The sequence below is a fragment of the Argopecten irradians genome, chromosome 10 (genome assembly GCF_041381155.1).
Source record: "Argopecten irradians isolate NY chromosome 10, Ai_NY, whole genome shotgun sequence".
Taxonomy (NCBI): Eukaryota; Metazoa; Mollusca; class Bivalvia; order Pectinida; family Pectinidae; genus Argopecten; species Argopecten irradians.
The window spans coordinates 13,052,188-13,076,145 of record NC_091143.1 but is presented as its reverse complement, the minus strand read 5'-3'; the positions used below and the strand labels follow the sequence as shown (position 1 = coordinate 13,076,145).

The window sequence follows — 23,958 nt, the reverse complement described above, 5'->3', positions numbered from 1 at the left end:
TTTTCTTTTCATAAACACACTAATTAGTATAATTTTAATTGATAGATAAAGCTATGCTATGTTTAATTACTACAATTACGCAATTAATTCGATAGATAGTAAAGGCGTTTTGGCACTAGATAAATTAAAATAGTCAAGCAACACTGTAGAAGAAAGTTGATTAATAAATCAGTATATTCTAAATGAAATGTTTTTTTCTGTCTGGTAGTATCATAACCGTTCAAATCAAATGCACTAAAATTCATTTGAAGTACCTACAATGTATACATTTGATCGTTTAAGGTCACAAAATATAATTAATTATTCATGAACTTAAACAACCAAAAATAATACTAAATATAGAAAGGAATGTACAAGTAATGATCGTAAAATCATGAATCCTCTGTAAACTTGTCATTAACGAATTTTGTAATCCCTATGTACACGCATATATCATGAATCCTGTTGTTAGTTGATCGGAATACGTGACAGGTAATCATCTACAGGTAATATTACCCATCCCACTGCCTTCAGATAGAATTTCTCCTACTTCAAAGGACACATACATATTATCTTACACTTTCAATCGGAGTAGAGGGAAGATTTAAATTGAAACAGTTTGCTTAATTGATTTGGTCATACTCATACACCTTAGAGTAAAATAGCCAATTACTGGAAGAACTACGTTATCAAGTATATTGAGAATTTAAAAAGGACATCTCAATGCGTTTTTAACTACCCGCGATGACGACAGCGAGGTGTTTAAGATCGTGTGCTCGATTTTCATAATGTCACACATTCAATAAAAAGCGTTCTACATATATACCAATGAAGCATCTATACATATCAGTGTCGTTATTAGTAAGTCGTTAATTGAATTGGACCTACATAATGTATAGGGGCACCTGTTTGAACATTTGTATTTAACAGGTATAACAAGGCCATTGACACTGTATGTCATATAACGGTGTGGAGACGTGTGGCGTTATGGATTTATGTATAAAATGTGGTCGTTTGAGTTCATCTCATGTATGACGATGTGATGTCTCATTGAACCGTTCGTCGATCCGTTACATTGTGTGATGGGAAGTGGTAACTCAAGACCTAGACCTGTTGTTGTTAGTGCGGCAGATCTCCCACCAAAATGTTCTGCAACTGAAGAAGAGGAACATCATCCCTCGGTGTCCCATGCCATACGTATCCCTGACGACGTTGTGCCCGAAACCAATACACGTCAGGAAACAAGAGATGACGTGACGGAAGAAAGTCACACAGAAACAGCACCTTCTAATGATTCATCTCACCGAAACATCCCGAGTGATCATTCAGATGACGAAGTTGACGCCAACAGTCCTGGCGATGTAACCCCGACGCCATCCACACAACAAGATAATTCTGGGAATGATAACAACGGTATGGGAGACTTAGACTTAGACAGACGTTCAGTAAGCTTAAGTGATGGAGATCCTCCTAACTATGAGGACCTATACCCAACAGGGACTTATGGAAGGACGGAAATGGGCCATTATACAGTATATAACCAAAATGAACAAATATCAGCTGGAGGCGACCAAGCTGACGACCCGGTCGACGAAGATAGAAATAGTGGGCATGAACAGCCACCAGGAGACGAGAACCAAGAAGAGGAACCATATGATGAATTTAGACAACCACAATCAGACGACGGTGTAGTGATGGATGATAGATTTGATGAACAAGAGGAGATAGAGATAGAAAATGGTTCACACGGAGAGGAAGAGTTTGGACAATTACAAGAGTATCACTCGCGACAACAGGAAGGCTATAGTGAGCTGGAAAGGCCAGCAAGTACAAGGTCAAACCAAGGTCAGACTCCTCCCAACCGGTCTGACGAGGATGGCATTAACATAGGACTGGTTCAGCCATTGGCTCTCGCTAACATGGAAGGAGCTGACGAGAGTAGCAATATTACAGAGGATGTACAGCCAAAGGAGGTTGTAAGTGATACAGATCTGAAAAATGTAATGTTGAGCAATTTCATATACCTAGTTAGTTCATTTAGCTTTAAAAAGAAAATGAATAATTTAAGCTGAATATCAATTATGGGTATTGATAAGTGTAACAATTTTTACTTAACACATATCCTACGGCAATCGCTTTAATGTAATTAATTCTTATATATGTTTTACAGCTTGGTGTATTTATAGCCTGTCATAAATAATAACTACGTGTCATACAAGTCATGGACATGATGGGTCGAACTGGGGTTTATCTCGCGCTGTGTTTTATCTCGTGAGAATTAGGAGGATAATTGTACACATAGGACTTATTTCCTTTCCCAGGGTTCATGTGTCATGAAAATAAAATCTTCATTTTCATGATCTTTTTGTATATATTGCATACAGACTCATGATAAAGACAGTATGAGACGAAGTAGACATGAAGGCAGACGGAAGGCGAAACTTAGAAAGCGCAAGAAAATAATAGATAAAGAGGTACGTATTTAGTGACTGCCTGACCGGAAATGGTCACTTTCCACGTTGGTGACACTATTTTTGGTATTGTGTAGTTGTGTTTTACCCTAATTACATAATCATTAAAATGTGATTGATATATCTTTGTTAAGAAATATTTAATGGACATTTTTTTGGTATATGCTAATGATTTTACTTAGAAAAAGACAATGCCCTCCATTATAAGTTATACCTTTCCATGTCGCTTTTTGCGAGTAAACTAAAAACCATTGCGTTTGCGTATCTGGTTAAGTTATTAATATCATTTCCATAAATGTATGTTTTGTTTGAAGATGTTGTGTGCTTTAAGACTATGATGTTTCAATAGGTTATCGAAATATTGATCATGACAAATAATTTGATAATCACTCCATCCATACAACAATTCAAATATTGGCTTGGTATACATCTTCAAAGAAAGTAATGTAGTTTGATAAAACAGATACAAGAACTGTCTGTAATACCTGAAGATTACCCACCGCCTCGTCCTTCTAAAACTACAAAGGCGGACATAACATCACCGGAGCTCTACCAGGAACCCGACAAAAGAGCTCAACAGGTATGTGTTACTGGTGTAAAAACTCCATTAGAGCCATAATAAAACGTAAGGAGAATATTGAATTTAATATCAATTCATACTAATTCAGAACTATGGTTAGTTTTCTAATTTTGTGTTGGTGTAACTTATTAAAAGTATTATCTTTTAAAGTTATGGCATATCTTGGTATAAATTGTTTATCGTTTGATACGAGCAAATTTTGATAGAAATAAAATAGTGTATCTTATTTAAATATGTATATTTAATTCTGCTCGGGTTAGGGTTAGAGAGATTGAACAAAATTCTATAAATGGTCACATTCGTGTGAGGTTTTGGACTGACGAACTAAACAATTACCACAGAGTATCCGGGACAGTTAGTCTCAGGTAGCCTATAATGAACTGTATGACCAAACCGAAAAGTTACATAGCAATGTAACTGTTTGGTAATGAATCTGAATTAAAAATATTATAACAATGATTGGCGTATCACCAATTAAGTGGAGTAAGTATGATTATTTATTCTAATCATATTTGATACAAAGCCCCACTATTCCTAGGTTACCCCGGATACAGTAGAAACACTAGACGAGCTATACGAGCAGTTGATTGATGGATTACTTACGGACGTACAGAGAGTGAGGGCGATCCTAATGTGGATGGGGTACCACACTAGCCTAGACCTAGCTTTCAAACCTGACAAGTACTCACCATTGGGCTATCTCAAACGACTGGACTCCGGCAGCGTGACTCACTCAGAATTGTTTACGTTGTTATGCAGGTAACGTCATATCAAATTCATTATTTTGGTCTTAGTTATAGCACATTTTATGTAAGATAACAAAAATTACCCAGAAATCTTGATTTGATAGCTAAAATAATTAACTTGAATATGAGTTTTCAAACATTTCAATCTGTTCAAAATTCAAAATTGATTTTTCTATAAAATAATTACGCCATTGCGTAAGCCAATCAGAAGTGGCAACGTAGTTTCTTCCTTTATATGCTGATTTTTAAGCCAATGAAAATGCTGTATATGGACATGATCGGAATATATGGCAATCAACAATAATGTGTCTTTGATACAATGTAAGAAAGAGTAAATATGTTTCCGATTATAAACATAACAGTACGTTAACATTACATTACATGATGAATTGTAGGAAAGCTGGTATCCCTTGTGTACTAGTTGAAGGGTTTGCCAAAACTGATGATTATACGGTGGGGAAGGAGAGTTTGAACAGCCTGGTCAATACATGGACAGCTGTGTACTTGGCCGGAGGATGGAGGCTTGTGTTCCCATTGTGGGTCCTCACAAATGAAGCAGGTAGGCAGATGGTCTGCATGACCGGTAGATTTTCTCCACTCATGTTATAGACTTGGATACAGTATTTCTGTTCTTATTCAATAAACTTATATTAAATTTTAAGTTCTGGAAATGTATTGATATTTTAACAGCATATTCTGTCATTAGAAATCACACATACTTATAAGCTTGATAGTTTCTACACGTTAAATGGATTAGTTGAAATGGAATGAGTTATATGACAAATGAGTGACATGGTGTCTGTTTAGGTATTTCAGTAAGGAGTCAATGAGTGATATGGCGTCTGTTTAGGTATATCAGTAAGGAGTCAATGAGTGACATGGTGTCTGTTTAGGTATATCAGTAAGGAGTCAATGAGTGACATGGTGTCTGTTTAGGTATATCAGTAAGGAGTCAATGAGTGACATGGTGTCTGTTTAGGTATATCAGTAAGGAGTCAATGAGTGACATGGTGTCTGTTTAGGTTTATCAGTAAGGAGTCAATGAGTGACATGGTATCTATTTAGGTATATCAGTAAGGAGTCAATGAGTGACATGGCGTCTGTTTAGGTATATCAGTAAGGAGTCAATGAGTGACATGGCGTCTGTTTTGGTATATCAGTAAGGAGTCAATGAGTGACATGGTGTCTGATTAGGTATATCAGTAAGGAGTCAATGAGTGACATGGTGTCTGTTTAGGTATATCAGTAAGGAGTCAATGAGTGACATGGTGTCTGTTTAGGTATATCAGTTAGGAGTCAATGAGTGACATGGTGTCTGTTTAGGTATATCAGTTAGGAGTCAATGAGTGACATGGTGTCTGATTAGGTATATCAGTAAGGAGTCAATGAGTGACATGGTGTCTGTTTAGGTATATCAGTAAGGAGTCAATGAGTGACATGGCGTCTGTTTAGGTATAGCAGTAAGGAGTCAATGAGTGACATGGCGTCTGTTTAGGTATAGCAGTAAGGAGTCAATGAGTGACATGGTGTCTGTTTAGGTATATCAGTAAGGAGTCAATGAGTGACATGGCGTCTGTTTAGGTATATCAGTAAGGAGTCAATGAGTGACATGGCGTCTGTTTTGGTATATCAGTAAGGAGTCAATGAGTGACATGGTGTCTGTTTAGGTTTATCAGTAAGGAGTCAATGAGTGACATGGCGTCTGTTTAGGTATATCAGTAAGGAGTCAATGAGTGACATGGTATCTATTTAGGTATATCAGTAAGGAGTCAATGAGTGACATAGTGTCTGTTTAGGTTTATCAGTAAGGAGTCAATGAGTGACATGGTGTCTGTTTAGGTTTATCAGTAAGGAGTCAATGAGTGACATGGTATCTATTTAGGTTTATCAGTAAGGAGTCAATGAGTGACATGGCGTCTGTTTAGGTATATCAGTAAGGAGTCAATGAGTGACATAGTGTCTGTTTAGGTATATCAGTAAGGAGTCAATGAGTGACATGGCGTCTGTTTAGGTATATCAGTAAGGAGTCAATGAGTGACATAGTGTCTGTTTAGGTATATCAGTAAGGAGTCAATGAGTGACATGGCGTCTGTTTAGGTATATCAGTAAGGAGTCAATGAGTGACATGGTGTCTGTTTAGGTATATCAGTAAGAAGTCAATGAGTGACATGGTGTCTGTTTAGGTATATCAGTAAGGAGTCAATGAGTGACATGGCGTCTGTTTAGGTATATTAGTTAGGAGTCAATGGGTGACATGGTGTCTGTTTAGGTATATTAGTTAGGAGTCAATGGGTGACATGGTGTCTGTTTAGGTATATCAGTAAGGAGTCAATGAGTGACATGGCGTCTGTTTAGGTATATCAGTAAGGAGTCAATGAGTGACATGGCGTCTGTTTAGGTATATCAGTAAGGAGTCAATGAGTGACATGGCGTCTGTTTAGGTATATCAGTAAGGAGTCAATGAGTGACATGGTGTCTGTTTAGGTATATCAGTAAGGAGTCAATGAGTGACATGGTGTCTGTTTAGGTATATCAGTAAGGAGTCAATGAGTGACATGGTGTCTGTTTAGGTATATCAGTAAGGAGTCAATGAGTGACATGGCGTCTGTTTAGGTATATCAGTAAGGCGTCAATGAGTGGCAAGGTGTCTGATTAGGTATATCAGTAAGGAGTCAATGAGTGACATGGTGTCTGTTTAGGTTTATCAGTAAGGAGTCAATGAGTGACATGGTGTCTGTTTAGGTATATCAGTAAGGAGTCAATGAGTGACATGGTGTCTGTTTAGGTATATCAGTAAGGAGTCAATGAGTGACATGGTGTCTGTTTAGGTATATCAGTAAGGCGTCAATGAGTGAAATGGTGTCTGTTTAGGTATATCAGTAAGAAGTCAATGAGTGACATGGCGTCTGTCTAGGTATATCAGTAAGGCGTCAATGAGTGACATGGTGTCTGTTTAGGTATATCAGTAAGAAGTCAATGAGTGACATGGCGTCTGTTTAGGTATATTAGTAAGAAGTCAATGAGTGACATGGTGTCTGTTTAGGTATATCAGTAAGGAGTCAATTAGTGAAATGGTGTCTGTTTAGGTATATCAGTAAGGAGTCAATGAGTGACATGGTGTCTGTTTAGGTATATCAGTAAGAAGTCAATGAGTGACATGGCGTCTGTCTAGGTATATCATTAAGGCGTCAATGAGTGACAAGGTGTCTGATTAGGTATATCAGTAAGGAGTCAATGAGTGACAAGGTGTCTGATTAGGTATATCAGTAAGGAGTCAATGAGTGACATGGCGTCTGTTTAGGTATATCAGTAAGGAGTCAATGAGTGACATGGCGTCTGTGTAGGTATATCAGTAAGGAGTCAATGAGTGACATGGTGTCTGTTTAGGTATATCAGTAAGGAGTCAATGAGTGAAATGGTGTCTGTTTAGGTATATCAGTAAGGAGTCAATGAGTGACATGGTGTCTGTTTAGGTTTATCAGTAAGGAGTCAATGAGTGACATGGTATCTATTTAGGTATATCAGTAAGGAGTCAATGAGTGACATGGCGTCTGTTTAGGTATATCAGTAAGGAGTCAATGAGTGAAATGGTGTCTGTTTAGGTATATCAGTAAGGAGTCAATGAGTGACATGGTGTCTGTTTAGGTATATCAGTTAGGAGTCAATGAGTGACATGGTGTCTGTTTAGGTATATCAGTAAGGAGTCAATGAGTGACATGGTGTCTGTTTAGGTATATCAGTAAGGAGTCAATGAGTGACATGGTGTCCGTTTAGGTATATCAGTAAGGAGTCAATGATAACATGTTTTGTTTATAAGAATAGTACCTGTCTTTTGACGTAAAATAGTTTGATTTGATTCATAGATGAAAAGGTAACGTCTGGCGGGGAAATCAGCGACGGAGATGTAAATGAGTTCTTCTTCCTGACCGACCCAGAGGAGTTTATCTTCAGATGCTATCCAGTTAAACCTGAATGGCAGCTGCTGCAGACTCCTTATTCAAAAGAGAAATTCAAACGTGTTCCTTATATCAGCTCGAGATTTTTCGATAGCTATATAGGGTTCCCGGAATCACAGGACGGTACCATCCAAGCTAGTAATGGCCACTGTAAACTCAATGTAACGCTCAGGGAAGGGCGCGAAGAGGATGCAAAGCTAGCCACAGTCATGATATTAGACAGAAATACATCTGGTGTGGATTTACCCGCAGATGCCCAGCTTAACAAATATGTCGCTATTATACACTGTAACAGAAGTAGAAGGATGAATGTACGGTTACCATGCAATGGTGTCTATAGATTGAAGTTGTCGGACTCTAAACGAGGATGGCTTTGTTCTTTTTTGATTGTCTCCGAGAAATCCAAATCAGTGAAACATCCTTTCCCGTATCACCCAGTCTTAGACTTCGGGCCTGGTGATAGTACTCTAGATGCTGGGCTTGTTCCAAGTTCGCATATCAGTGGAGTAATGCACATACAAGCCAATCAGGAAACGCAGGTATTATTCGACATGACGGAGGATATGTCCGTAGAGACGAAACTCTATAACTATAAAAATGAGATCAAAAACTGCGTCACGCATGATATACAAAACTTTGAGTTGAAGATTAAGGTTAAAGTACCCGTGGATGGGGAATATTCTTTAATCATCCTTACTCGTAGTGAACAGTCCAATACAGAATACAATATAGCATGCAACTATCTGCTGACTAGTGAAAATATACACACACGGACGAAAGTTTGGGAGGTGAGTTATAACCATTGGTTATTATTTGGTTTTAACTTGAGAACATGATATTTCCCGCCTTTCCGTATATAAGACAAATACAAGAAGATACATTTCTCACTCTCGCGTGAAAAGAATGCCACACAACGTCTTTTGAACACCAACAAATTATATCTATAGTCTATAATTACAATTACTGCGTCATTATATCGTTTACGTATCTTGATCTCATGACAGTTATATTGATTTTAAACTTTAGTTAAAATAGAAAATAAAAAAATATCGTTATGAAATTAATAATTTTAAACCATCTTTAAGCTTCATTTGCGTCATCAAATTTGGTATTTGTATTTGCAGTTGCATCGTTGAGTAAAACTACGTTATATTGTTCTTTCAAACAATGATAGATCTTGAAAATATCAGATAACTGTGCGGTTAATCGAATAACGACTATCAAAACAGGTGTCCATACTAACCCAGGTATCACTTTTCCTATGTAAATTGTACATGTGTTCCATACATATTTTCTTGTTACATTTTGTCTTGAAGTCAAGCCAAATAGCTTGAGGTTTTTCAATATTGGGTTTTAAACCAGAAAACTTGATGAACTTATCTAGAAGAATCAACGTACATTTAAGAGATTTTCAGTTCCACCAAGAGTGAGGCCCTAAGTATCATTAACAAGCTGCTTAAATTAATGTCATTCGATTTTCAATTCTTTAATGTCCTTATTGTTTCCCATTATAACAGCCATGATTTCAGCACACAAAATAAATAAATACAGCAAGATCCCCCTGTCCACACCCTCCCCTAATTGGGAAAAGGAATAAAATTACAACTTTGTATATACATACTTTGGGATAAAATTACACTTTCTTTAAAATCAAAATAAAACAAAACAAAAAAGAATTATCATGATAAGAAGTCAAAAGACTTTTCAAAATCAATATGGGACTATTCTTTTCATTCGCAGAATGCATTTAATCATATATTTGTCTGGTATTGCCTTACAAAACGACTTATTTATCTAACATATTGCAAAAGAAATAAGTTGAACAGTTTATGTATGTAGTTGAAAATATCAAAGTTGCAAGTTACAAGGCAAATTCCGCTGTTATTTTAAACGCTTTATATCCTGCAATTTCAATTAATCAGAATCCAGTCAAGAGGAAAGCAAGACAAAGACTTGTGTTTGTGACACAAAAATCCAACAATCCAGAAGTGTTGCAGCAGGCTTTGAATGCATTTCAAAATTTGGATGTACAAAGCAAAGGCGAAGTTGTTCCAGCTCTGGAAAAAATCAACTTTCTAAAAATCAAACAAGGTAACATTAATCGTTCGTTAAATCTGTTTCCGGCGACCTTGTTCTTTGTAGATGTAATTTGGCGTCCTGAGAGACTTAAAAGGCCATGCAATTAATTAATTTCACATTGACCTTCGTATCCTCTCTTTGAAGGTTCTCGTTAATTTCATTAGTTCATTATGATACAATTTATAGCTATGAACCGTACTTTGACATATTTCATATCAAAATGAGTTTTCTTCGGAAATAGTTTGGTAATTAGGTTTAGTCGGTGAAAGTTCAAATTTTTATATATTGATTAGTTCAAAAAGTATATATTGGAAGAAAATGATCAACTTAATTAACTTTATGCATATCAATATTATCGATCACTTAAACATTTGATCAATAGCTATCAAAAATTTTATCCTTGGCCATAATGTTACAAGAGTCATTTCGAAAAGCTATTTAATTTCAAATAACTGACTGCGTAAACGCGGACATTTGGAAAGTATATTTTTCGATTTGTTGGTTGGTCCTTAGGAAACATAATGAATATGGTTTTTTTTAAACGAAGTTCTGTTTTCAATAAAGGAATCCAATGAAACGTCTGCTTATGTTTTTAGAACTATCGGATGCCATTGAGCGGCGGAGTCGACAGATGCTACAGAATTCTATTGCTCAGGCTAAATCATGTCAGACGCACAAAGCCGAGCTTCTCCCCATTATACTGGAGGCTGAAACATGTTTAGGGAGTATGACGTCACCTTCATCCAGGCGTACTGTTCTCAGTTTGGGGAGACAGACAGTGTCAGAAATAGCACGATACATGAAACCGAGACCTCTCGTCCACGACATCATGACAGCTACCATGATATTGTTAGGAGAGTCTCCCTCGGATGTCGAGGTATTCTTTGTCTATTAAACACTGCTCTATGGTCCGTGATATCCGTGGCATTTTTTTAAATTTCCGTTGTACTAGTCTATACAATGTCGTTTTTAACCTCCCTGCTTTAACCAATATTTCATATAGTTTATAAAGTCATTATCAACGAAGAAGCAGAATCTTGTCTCGCCTCATTGCGAAGCTCCTGGAACACAGTTGTAAGAGTGATTAAACTTATTATACTGTTTTGCATCCTACAGCAATGGTCAAACATACAGAAATATTTGAAGAGGTCAGGGAGAAACGGATTCCTCAACAAAATAAGGAGGTTCGAAATAAGCCGAGTGAGTGTAGATGAAGCGGAAAAGGCTTACAGGCTAATAGATCGATACGACCGGGACTCAGCTATTGATGGAGGGAGTGCAGGTGCAGGAACATTCTATGTCTGGGTACGTAAGGGGGCAGGGTCGTTTTATGTCTAGTTACGTAAAGGAGGCAGGGAACTTCCATGTCTGAGTACGTAAAGGGGCAGGAACATTCTATGTCTGGGTACGTAAGGGGGCAGGGACCTTCTATGTCAGGGTACGTAAGGGGCAGGGACTTTCTTTGTCTGGGTAAGTAAGGGGGCAGGGTCGTTCTATGTCTACGTAAGGGGCAGGAACGTTCTATGTCTGGGTACGTGAGGGGACAGGGACCTTCAATGTCTGTTTACTTAACGGGGCAGGGACCTTCTATGTCTGGGTACGAAAGGGGCATGGACCTTTCTATGTCTGTTTACGTAAGGGGGCAGGGACCTTCTATGTCTGGGTACGTGAGGGGGCAGGGACCTTCTATGTCTGGGTACGTGAGGGGCAGGGACCTTCTATGTCTGTTTACGTAACGGGGCAGGGACCTTCTATGTCTGTTTACGAAAGGGGACAGGGACCTCTATGTCTGTTTACGTAACGGGGCAGGGACCTTCTATGTCTGTTTACATAAGGGGCAGGGACCTTCTATGTCTATTTACGTAAAGGGACAGGGACCTTCTATGTCTGTTTACGTAAGGGGACAGGGACCTTCTATCACTGGGTACATAAGGGGACAGGGACCTTCTATGTCTGTTTACGTAAGGGGACAGGGACCTTCTATCACTGGGTACATAAGGGGACAGGGACCTTCTATGTCTGTTTACGTAAGGGGCAGGGACCTTCTATATCTGGGTACATAAGGGGACAGGGACCTTCTATGTCTGTTTACGTTAGGGGACAGGGACCTTCTATGTCTGTCTACGTAAGGGGCAGGGACCTTCTATGTCTGGGTACGTAATAGAGCATGGACCTTCTATGTATGAGTACGTAAGGGGGCATAGACCTTCTTTGTCTGGGTACGTAAGGGGCAGGGACCTTTTATGTATGGGTACGTAAGGGGGCAGGGACCTGCTATGTCTGAGTACGTAAGGGGACAGGGACCTTCTATGTCTGGGTACGTAAGGGGACAGGGACCTTCTATGTCTGGGTACATAAGGAGGCAGGGTCATTCTATGTTCTAGTTTGGTAGAGTACCCATGTCCTCTACCTTCCATGTCGAGGTACATGGAGGGTATGGGCAGGAATCATCTATGTCTGGGTAGAAAGGGAGAGGACAGAGTTTTTTGTAAATGGGTATAATGTAGATAGAGGAAGACCAGGGTCTACAGGGATATTTTCTGTCTTAGTGCGTAAGGGGCAGGGGTAAGATTTTTCGTGTCGGGGTAGGAAGATGGCAAGGACCATCTACATTTTTGTACGTCTGGGTACGTAGTTGGAAGAGACAAGGATCTCCAATGTCTAAGCAGATAGAGGGCAGGGGACATCTATGTCTGGGTAGGAGAGTATTTAAAGGAAGTTATTTTTAGTCGAAGATCATGCATATGAGATTTAAAAAATATTTTTTGTGTATGTGTAAGCTAATACATGTATACACCACTCCAGATAAGATATTCAAATTAAGTATATGTATATGTATATGTTACACAAGTATGGATCACTTAAATATCTGTTACAGGTAACGGATGTGACAGAACGTGTTCTCGGGATGGAGGACAAATGATATACACCCGCTGATGTACTGTTTATAAACAATTAAAGTATCGTAAGAACCAGAGTGACATCTCATTGACAAAACATGAACATGTTGAAGGTGAACGGGATGGTAAAGTAATGAACCATACATGGCGACATCTTGGATCATTAAAAACATTAAAAAAATGAGAAATTTTCACAAACTGAATGTTCATTGTATCTTCTCGGACAAATATTGAATGCAAATACGCAGTGATTTACAAAGTTAAATATCAATTTTAGTGGTGCATGAACGAACTTTGAATTCAAAGTGCATAATGTTCATTAAAGATTGTAAATCAGGGGAAATCATTGTAATAAAAAACAGTAGTTTCATATGTGTGGTTTTGTGACAAATACAAGACTAGTAATACCATTATAAGTTTTCTGATTTTGAGCGTAACAGTTATTCTTAAAAAGGAGAGAGAAAAACGCGTATTGTCATTAAAATTGATACTAACTCACGTACCACGTGATACCCGATAACGTTTGTGCAGGACTATCGTTTCTATTGGTAATGGAATGACGTTAAAAGAAGATTGCCCGCGCCAGCACGTAGCGAAGAATTACGGTCCAATATTGCGTTTTCTTTACAGTTATTCTTCTGAAGTAATAATCGATATATTGCCTTCGCTTTTTTCATTTCGAAATACTGGTATAAAATGTGTAATATATATATGCATGTCAATTGTATGTGGTATTTATACCTCACGACAAATACGTTGACTAGCCAGGCATAAGATATATTCATAAAATTAGATATTCATGGTAATAGTCAAATTGTGTTTTCCATTTGTATTAATTTAAACCTTCCATAACAACGCGTTCGCATTATTTTGCTACAGTAATGTACCGATCCCTTTTGTATGAATGTAAGAAAGCAATAAAGTTGAACTGAATTGAATTTAAAACACTAGTAAACCATTACAGTATATATATAGTCCTGGGGATAAGGGATGGGGATCTAGTTCCTTTGACATTGTGAGTATATCGTTTTCTTAATTGTTTTTTTATTATTAATTTTTATAGTGAGATATCGATAAGATTAAAGAAAGCTTAGATTAGCGTCCTTGATAAGACCTAGATAGGTTACAGTGGTACGAGGGATCCATCGTTGGTCTTCAACGATCGGGGGAGGATAGTGTGTCCAGGTCAGCAATGTCCTACTTGATCGAACTGTAAGTTTGGGTATTCATGTATACTATATATCTACTGATCTTAGATGTCTCAAGAAATACGATTTATTGGCCTTACATCATACATTGGGCAATGTCGTAGTTTTCGGTTTCATATTAAGCTGAGTACCAATATACAAGTACTGAAGTATCTCAGGAATCACGAAACCTGTTCATAATAATACAGACAGTCGAGTGAAATATTCCGTACCCACACAAACTGATGTATATATATATATATACATACACACAAATGTATACCAGAAATAATACTTATCCGGCCCTTTTAAAAAGTATAATGGAAATGACATTTTAAAGAGTCATTGTGACTTTCTGCCCTTACGATCAGAAAACCCCTTTCAAGTTCAAGGTGTTTGCTAGTTTGATCTTTTATCGGTGTGGGGGTTTAATGAAGGTTTACTTTACATACTCACGGTCACAAATTTGTTTTGAAAACGGGCTAATTAAAAGGACTCGGTTGACACACGAAATGTTACCGATTTGGTTCAGATTTCTAAACAGTGCTACATTTTCTGAATAAAAAAACAAGACTGAAGCAATAAACAGCTATGAATACGTTCATTGATCTGTATAGTTCAGTAAAGCCGTCAACCTGTATCGAAATGTGCGTTTAAAAACCAATGATCGAAATTCTATTGGTGTATAATTATGTGTCGACTGCATGGAACCTCATCGAAGGACCTTTAAATTGTATTAACTGTAGATATATATAGACTAATATGTTATTTAATGTTTTATACATCCAGTTCTTTTTTGTGACTTTAAGTGGCTTAACAACGATTCACAAACAAAGTTTATTACAATGTGAAGGCAGTACTTTCATTGTTCATTATAAAATAAATCCGCGACTAACCATTGAACCTTTCCTAGCCTTTGTTGTACTTAAGCTGATTTTCAGATCAACGAACACGAAATATTTGTTTTTGAATACTTATACAGCTAACTGGCATTGACATTTAAAAACAATAATTGGTATTGTTATCTCCGTGGAGGTTAAGATAATGAGTTTGTATTCGGAAACACGTGTTGACTAAAAAGTGATTGAAATGGACATGTCAACAGTCATAGAACTTGATAGGCTCTCTGTTTACAAGACATATATAGGTAACTTACTATGTCGCATCGACAACAGATAAAAAGGAACTGACTGTTTCTCTGTTTTACTGGATATCAATATACACTGTAACGTTTGCTGTGCAAACAAGCACTGGAGGAAATCACACTCAAAACAAATTTTGTGTTTTTTAAACATGAAAATTGTCAATAAGGAAACCGGTAGCTGAGAAAAACGATTGGGTAAGTTCATAAATTACACTCATAATCGCATTTAATTGTTTCTATACTTCATGTTTGTTCCTGATTTGTCTCATTTTGGAACAAAAATAACCTAATGATTGTCATATTATTGTGTTTTCTTTGCTTGCTATCATTAGTATTTCACTTTGTTATTTTCCTAATATCGTGCATATCACATATAGGATAGACCGATTATTTTGCGGATGGTAAATATATGGAATATTGCATCTAAAGAGTGTTTCTTCACTACTGCAATTTATGTTAGTTTATACCCATTTTGATGTTTGTTAGATAAACATGTACGGGGATATTTTGCCCTTCTTGATTCAAAATGGTGAAACATTGAACTATTCTACTACCTTTTATTCATTTATACATGAACATAAAATGTGTAGATGTGTTACTGAAGGACAATAATCTCTAATAACTTAAACAAATAATGATGTATGAATGGGGTTTATCTTATAAACCGTTTGTATAACTCGGTTATACATGTAATGATTTAGGATTTCATTCATACATGAAGATATTGACATTAGATAAACAGAATTTGTAAGTGACAATAAACGTTTCTATATCAATATTGAATCCCTCACACAAATGGTCCATTAGGCTGTTATAATAACGACTGACGAAACAGATTATTCACGTATTCGTTTATATGACCATCAAATTTGGTATTGGGAGATGTTCAAAATTATATTTCTTTTCAATCCATGAGACTGTACACTAGTGGTTGTTTGCTAGCTTTTATTCTACATTATATACAACGTCATTGAAAGCATAATAAAAATGTTTTTTTTTCTATTTCTGTAACTGATTTACATTGCACTTTAAGATAAATTCATCACCGGCCGGTCATAATTTCTAACAAAAATCGCTGTTTCGATTTCAGTTCGACACCACCATGGGCTCTGGTTCATCTACTCCAGAGCCTGCTGTCCCAGCGAAGGATGCGAGCGGTGACGGTCCTCCAAAGATCAAGGAGGATGATGGCAGACTGGATGTGGAGGCATTCAGCAACTACAAGGAAGAACATGTGGGTTTGTTTGAAATAGAAAACTTGTATCGTTAGAACAGAATTATTTATATTCTTATTTATTCATACAAATTACACGTCAAATAGAAGTAATTGAGACATTCGTGTATTTTGAATTAAATTTCAGATTCCCTTGGTTGCTGTAAGTAGGTTTCGTTGCTTTTGGTTGTTTTTGTTTATTTTAATGGAAACATTAAATAGAAAGGTAAAACAAAATTTCTTTCACAGCCTATTATACCGAACAGCATGGAAGACGGGTATCCAAAAGTAGCACCTCCTCCAAAGAAGAAAGCGGATATCTTTACGGAGGATGACATGGAGGAACCCGACACGCATGCGCACTCGGTTAGTAAAATATCGCTATCATTTTTAAAGAAAACATTCATGTCTAATATTGTTATTTTGTCGTGTCATGTTTGATCAAAGGGAAAAGTCGTAAATAATACATCGTAGAATAGCATATTTCAATAAATATAACCGATTTGCTAAAGATAGTTATCTGTTTCAACTGGGATTCATTTTCTCTCTCATTTACAGTTAAAACCTGAACCAAACCCTTTGTTGGAGGACCTAGTAAAGGATCTGATCAGCCCGTTTTCGTCCGACATTATAAAAGTCCGAGCTATATTTGTGTGGATTGGGCTACAGCCGTTTAGTATGATGAGATATCCTCTGAAGTTAAATCCAAAGTCTACAATGGGTTATCTCAAAAGGATGGCACTCGGAAAGTTATCGTACGCCGAGCTCTTCACCGTGATGTGCAGGTCAGATAGACGAGTGTTTAGACAGAAATAATGTAAAACCTGATATTCAGCCGATTCAACCTCATATATTAATTACAGAGAACCGCAATGAAAGCGATGGCATCAAAATAAACATATCACTGTTTTATGTAAAAAAAATGCATGTAACCATTGAACCATTTTGAAAGGCCATATTAAGGCTTTGTCTGCTGCCCGCTCGAAGTTGAAGTAATTTTTTTCGATTAAATAAAATATGTTGATTTGAAATTAAAAAACAAACTTACAAAAGAGAAATATAAATACAGTCATGCATATTATGTTTACCAAACTCCTATTAAAGTGAAATATAATGTTTTTCACAAACATGAAAAAAAAAGAAAATGAAAAAAAAACCAGTGAAACAAAAATACCGACATATTTATGGATATATGGAAGAGTTGTCGTTGTCGTTGATAGAGATAGCATATTTTGCTGAATGTGAGTGTTTAATTAAACATACCTTAACATAATCACAGAATGGCCAAGCTTCCTTGTGTGATGGTGTCTGGAGTCGCTAAGTCTAACGTGTACGAGATTGGCGATGAGGATGTGGACAACCTCCGGAACATGTGGAATGTGGTATACGTTCAGGGTGGCTGGAGAATCGTCTTCCCTCTGTGGGGTCTGAAGGCAATAGCTGGCAGAAGTACGGGGACAAACCCAGGTAAGTGCTGCTTCATTCAACTTATTCTTTATCCATGACTCATTATTTGAATATTGCCAATTATGCTGATCGCATAATTTTCCTTTTATCTAAAACCGAAAATAAAGATAAAATGTGTCAAAATTGTGGGTAAGAGACTTTTAAAAACTTATTTTTTTATTCCATAATTGAACTGAGGCAGATAATATCAGCTCTGCATGACGACAAGTGATTTCCCATTTCAACTGAAATAGGTACACTATAATATATCAACTTTGAACTGAGACAGACAACTCTAACAAGCCCTTAGTATATTTTGGAACCCACGACAATCCTAGAAAAAATCATCACCTATATCTTCCTACTTTTATAAGTTAACATTATTACGTTTTAATTATCGTGCAGAGTGATTAGTACATTTAACTAATATGTGAACGTCAATGTTTTCTTTGTTTACATGTTCTTTGCCTCTATAAAGTGTGGATCTTTTGAGATGACATAGCTATAATACATTAAATGATGACGTTGTTTGTAGGAAGGGATATTGCACTCAAGGGAGACGCCTTGAAGGAGATGGTGCTCAACGCCGTTAACGAATACTACTTCCTTACTGATCCGTCAGAGTTCATCTTCAGATGTATGCCCGATGAGGAGCAGTGGCAGTTGATCAAAGCCCCCTTCACAAAAACAAAGTTTGTGTCAGTACCCTTGTTACGACCAAAGTTCTTCGAATACGGATTAAAATTACAGACAGGTTCACAGGAGGGCATTATATTGTGTGAGGAAGGACTGTGTGAGGTCAGGATTATTTACACGAATAAGTACGTGCAACTACTTCCGATCCTGTTGTACTATGACAGAGAAAATGGCGGAGAGCATACAAAAGTAGACAGACACACAGCTGTAATTATAGAGGGTGATACAGCTCGATTCGTGATGAGATTTCCCCAGGGCGGAGTGTACAAATTACAGGTTCTAGATATTTATGGTGCATGGGTGTGCTCTTTCAAAGTCATCTGTGTTGAGCCTAGTGAAATGGGCCCGTTTCCTGTGGAGGCGGAACTCGGATTCGGACCTTATGGGGATTTAAAACCAATGGTAGGACTTGAGGCAAAATCTCACTTGAAGGGTATGGAGGTCATGCTCACGAATCAAGAGGTTGATTTTGTATTTTCTCGGGGTAAGCCCATGGACTTTATGGTAGAACTGGTTCACAATGAGATTTGGGAGGAAGATTTAGCAGACTGTGTCTCGTTTAAATCCGACATGGGTCAGCTTGTTGTCAAGGTTAAGATAGACATCAAAGGTGAATTTGTTCTGATGATACACGCCAAGGATGTGGGATCAAAAGATGACTTCGACAATGTCGTAAACTATCTTCTCATTCTGAAAGACCCAAAACCGAAAAAGCCAGGCGAAGAAGAAGAAAAGGTTAGTAATATGAGCCAGCTCAAACAAACAATATCTTATCTAAATAAACATTCAGTGAAATAGGGGCTGACATAAACGAATCCTAGATTTCTGCTTACCTCCCGTATTGAGGACAATTTAACCTAGTACTGAAACTCAAACTCATCAATGGCCTCGACTAAAGAACTTATAAAAGTTACAGAGGTTATTTTTCAAGTTAGCATACATTGCATACCTATGGCATACTAACATATTCTCGGTGGCATCATTTCGCATTCGTATATAAATGCAAATGCGAATTGATTCAGCGATTCAGACCCAGTTTGTTCTTTGCCACGACTTTATTTCTTCGCGAACAAACGATGTGTTGCAGAATAACTCATTGAAACTTGAGTATAGAGACAATGTCTATTCAAAACAAATTATTGTGGCGTTAAACAAAAAAATCATGCATATATCTATTTTTGCAAACAGGAAACTGTATTTAGTGGAATGGACAAAAAAGTACTAAAGAGCCTCGGTCTGGAGAAGGTTGTGAACAAAGGCAAAGGAAATGACGCAGCTCAGAACGAGGAAGACGACCGAAAGAGAAAAGAAAACATCACAAAGATGAAAAACATGTCAAAACCACTGACAAAGGAAGAAAAGAGAGCTCAGGAATTAGCCAGCATGAAGAAAGGTTTGATATACATTGTATCTCTATCATAACCATAGAGAGATTCGTTAATTATATTATGTGTTTTAGTGTTTTTATTATGTGTGAACATTAACTAAGACTGTAAAATAATGAAGACAGCAACGTTAATATCTTCATCTATATATTTTCATAAAAGCCTTGACGGCTGCCATAGAAAGCAGAAACATCGACCAATTGGAGAGAGCAATTGAGGACAGTAAGACGTACCCGGAACTCCAGGAACAGGTGCACGAGGCGGAGGCGAAGTATAGCGCACTCCAGCGAATGAGGAAGTACTCGTCACAAGTGATGGACATGGCGCAGTCAACCATATCCGAGATACACCGCTACAAGGAGCCCACCAAAGCCATACACGATGTTATGAAAGCTACATTTCTACTTCTGGGAGAAGATGAGAAAAGCACTGGGGTAAGTCTTGTGTTAATGTAACATATTTTTCAATAAGAGGTTTAGAAGATAGTTTGGCAGTATGGAAGAGTGTTTAAATTGAAAAAAGACAACAATAATCGATATCTGTGTTGAAAGTACAGATACAGTTATATACTATTTTGACTGATGTTGAAGGCCTCACCATAACTCTTTACTGAGCTACAGTAGCTATTTCACTCTCTTCTTACTCTGAACTTAACGAGATGGATTAAAATGGCAACGATTATTGCCACTATATTACCTTATCATAAGTAAGTTTTTAATTTGTGTAAAGATTGAAAGAATATTTCTTTTTTATTTGCCTTTCATAGTCTATGTTTTGGTTTAGTTATTCATATGCGATATTCTTCATTTTATCATCTGAATATTGTCTTGTAATCACTTCATTGGTAACTGAGTCTCTGGTAGTTTTCATAATGATATTATCACGCTTTATCCAATAAAGCATATATGGCATCTATATAAACTACGACGATACCCGGTGATATTAAAATCTTTTTATATTTATATATGAATATAGCTGTTTTCGGTCGATTTCATTTTGAATTTTTAAATCGTACTTCAGTGTAATTTTCATTATTCAAATTAATTATAAAACTTTTATTGACTACGTGTTTATCATACACATATGTACAATTTTCGGTCACCGTAGATTTATATGGATATGATCTTCTATTGGTAATTCGTTCATACTTATATTCCAAAAGGGAATAAAGCCACAAAAGTCCTTAAAGGTAAAATGGTATACAGTTTGATTTAGTCGTCTTTATTTTACATTTATTTTCCTAAATATTTGAACCTTTATATTACATGGTAAGAGTAGAATACATATTACCTATTTTTATTCTTTCTTTTTAATTATAAATGGGAATCTCTGCTTTTTTGTTTTACTTAGAGTAGGATACTAAAGTCAAATAAGGTAAAATAATCTTCTTCTTGGGAACAACCGTTGTATCCCGTTTGTGCTTAGAATTTAAAGGTGTTTGTTCATTTTTTTTCATTTTGTGGTATATTTATCATTTATCCTTGATTATGATAAAAAATTATATACCCTTTTTCCAATCCTTGGTGAAATGCGTTATATATTTACTAACAAACTGCGTGAATATACTCTAAATTATATTCATACTTATGCTTTACATGTATATACGTATAATGTATAATGGTTTTCATCATTAAATCTCTAACAACTACATATTGATCTTCAATCATGACTATAATGTTTAGATTTTTTATATTGAAATAAGCGATAAAAATCAAAGTAACTGCAATGATTGTAAAACCATTTATTTATTTATTTATTTATTTGCTAACACTTTGCACTAATTATAGGAACACTGTAAATAAACTCACTAAAAAGAAACGTAAAAAATTGATTGATCGTTCCTTTGAAAGTATTTGTTCATGTTGCATATTTACTCAAGCACAATTATAATGGAAACAAAAAATATGAAATTTACCAATGCTGCTTTATATTTAATGGTACATTTATGGCGAATTTACGAAATTTCTTTTCACCTAATAATTATTTTCACGATCTTGTTTCAACAGGAATGGATGCACATCCAGAACTTGCTAAGAAAGACAGGGACAGGAAGCGTCATCGGACGTGTGAAAAAGTTTGACGCTCTGGCCGTCCCACTGAAGACAGCTAGGAGAGTCCTTACCATACTCGAACAGTATGATAGGTATGAGGTGACAGACAACAGTGCCGGAGCGGGGACGTTCTTTATCTGGGTAAGTTATCCTGCCTTTGAATATAGATAGAGTGATCTCCCTTGCAGGTAGGTATATGTTGTATCATCATTCTGTGAGCAAATCGATACAGTGTACCTAACCGCAAGGTCAAATAATTCTGTAGCATGTAAATACAGAATGCTCGACATGAAGATAATAAAGTAACAACTTTCGAAATGTTATAATTTGAATGGTCTCATTTTTCTTAGTAAACATAAAGTTGTCCTAGTTTTGGTATTTAACTCATAACTCAAACGCTGCAAGTATATGTCTTTTTGAAATAACCGATTAATGAAATCATATTTGAGCAGATAATAAAGAAACGAATATATATCCTCGATAATTCGTTATGATATTTTAATTGAAGATAATATAGTATTTATTGTTTGTATATTTCAGGCTCTCAACATTGCCAATGATGTCGTTGCAATGAATAAATGAGAATGCATGGCTTGTTGTTTTCTGGGAACTTTGAAATAAAGATCAATGTATTTATATCTGAAAAAAGACTTGTTTAAACAGCGAGAAATCTGCGCTTGCACTTATCATGCAAGGTGTATGAGTAATTCTCAATTCGTGACATTTTGCATTGCGTGTAAAGCAATTTTTATATTTCATCCATGAAAAGAACTGTACATAGTTTTAGATCAATTGTATGGGAAAATATTAATGCTTCTCATCGTGCTGTTTTATCCTATTGATTTGCAGCAGTAGAGACTTTTTTTGTAATTTTCATATCAAAATGTATAATTATTGGGGTACAGTTTGGCTAAGGCATGTGTTTTGTAGTTGGTAAATGCTATTGCTTGATTTTAAAGGGCTTCAAATATAAATATTCGCGATGAAAAAAAAATAAAATAAAAATGGTCCTTATAAAGTATTCAGTGTCGTAGAATATGTTTTGCAAATGGCAACACATCTTGTTGCTATTTTCGAATATTATAGAAAAGGGTTGTTTTTATTTCATATCGACCTTGTTTTTTACTTTCAATGAATATTTTGATTTTTTTTGGCTATCAGCAACGGCCATTTGTTTTATTTTTGATGAATTCCATTATGTAGCGATGTCAGTTACTGTTAAACCAGTTTTGTTTGTAATTAAAATTACTAATTTTGATAAAATAATACAAATTGACAAAAAGATATACAAATAGTCTTTCAAAAAAAGAAAAGTATGCCCATTATATCTTATTAAGATGTTTACATGAAGCAACATAGAATGTATTGGTTAGGTTTAATTGTGGCCAATGCATTGCCAAAAGAACAGCTTAACAACTTGTAAGAATAATTGTAGCTGATTACCGAATTATACATGGTTTAAGAAGCAGTAAATTATCATTTTTGAAATGAAGTTAAGTTATGTCATTATCAAAATGTTATGTTTATCGTTTAAGAATTCAGTTGAATAAAATGATCAAATAACAATTTTGTTTGGGGTTGTATATAAAGAGTTGCACTTATAATTATTCATATTATTTTCCCTTAAATACAAGAAGTTAAACCACGGAATACAGCATTAAGATACGGTCTCAAGGAACAATAAAACAGCTCCAAAAAGTAAAATGTATATTAATGGAGCAAGTTAGGAAATAATACCTTACGTGGGAATCAGGACCTATGCCAACCGAACCAATTTAATTATGCTTTAAGTGAAAAGTAAAAATTTCGTAAATGGAACATGTAAGCTATATGGCATAATAATAAAAACATTTTCAAATAAAATATGCTTCATATTGATTTAAATCGTGAATAAAGTGTTTGCCAAGAATAGATTTTGATACATAACGATTAAGGTTTACGTACTTAATTGCTTATTTTTCAATTACTTATATTCTCAATGTTACCAGCATATACATCGTAATTGTTTTGCAAAAAGGGTAAACTTTCATGAGCTCAAGCCATTAAAAATATAAGTGGCAAATAACTTGTTTCAAATAAAACAACACTCCTGTATTTTTCTTACACCCGTAGCAGTGATTATATG

General features: G+C 36.1%; 2 protein-coding genes across 5 annotated transcripts; both read left to right on the top strand.

Moving 5' to 3' along the window:
* Positions 1–760: 760 nt before the first annotated feature.
* LOC138333152 (hillarin-like) lies at positions 761–13,280 on the top strand. Of its 2 annotated transcripts, none has more exons than XM_069281331.1 (10): positions 761–1,955; positions 2,364–2,453; positions 2,914–3,030; positions 3,569–3,789; positions 4,172–4,335; positions 7,640–8,520; positions 9,655–9,823; positions 10,408–10,688; positions 10,928–11,116; positions 12,690–13,280. In XM_069281331.1, exons 1-10 carry the CDS (start codon positions 1,062–1,064, stop codon positions 12,732–12,734), a joined length of 3,051 nt encoding a protein of 1,016 aa, XP_069137432.1. In that variant the 5' UTR covers positions 761–1,061; the 3' UTR covers positions 12,735–13,280. The 2 variants fall into 2 exon arrangements, with proteins under 2 accessions (XP_069137432.1, XP_069137431.1); XM_069281330.1 differs by having other exon boundaries at positions 761–1,979.
* A 2,862-nt stretch (positions 13,281–16,142) lies between these two features.
* LOC138333151 (hillarin-like) lies at positions 16,143–23,399 on the top strand. 3 transcript variants are annotated; one of them, XM_069281328.1, is made up of 10 exons: positions 16,143–16,276; positions 16,505–16,621; positions 16,814–17,040; positions 17,535–17,722; positions 18,237–19,132; positions 19,586–19,790; positions 19,945–20,216; positions 21,133–21,156; positions 21,789–21,974; positions 22,374–23,399. In XM_069281328.1, exons 1-10 carry the CDS (start codon positions 16,145–16,147, stop codon positions 22,413–22,415), a joined length of 2,289 nt encoding a protein of 762 aa, XP_069137429.1. In that variant the 5' UTR covers positions 16,143–16,144; the 3' UTR covers positions 22,416–23,399. The 3 variants fall into 3 exon arrangements, with proteins under 3 accessions (XP_069137429.1, XP_069137428.1, XP_069137430.1); XM_069281327.1 differs by lacking the exon at positions 21,133–21,156 and adding an exon at positions 20,945–20,971; XM_069281329.1 differs by lacking the exon at positions 21,133–21,156.
* Positions 23,400–23,958: the final 559 nt, after the last annotated feature.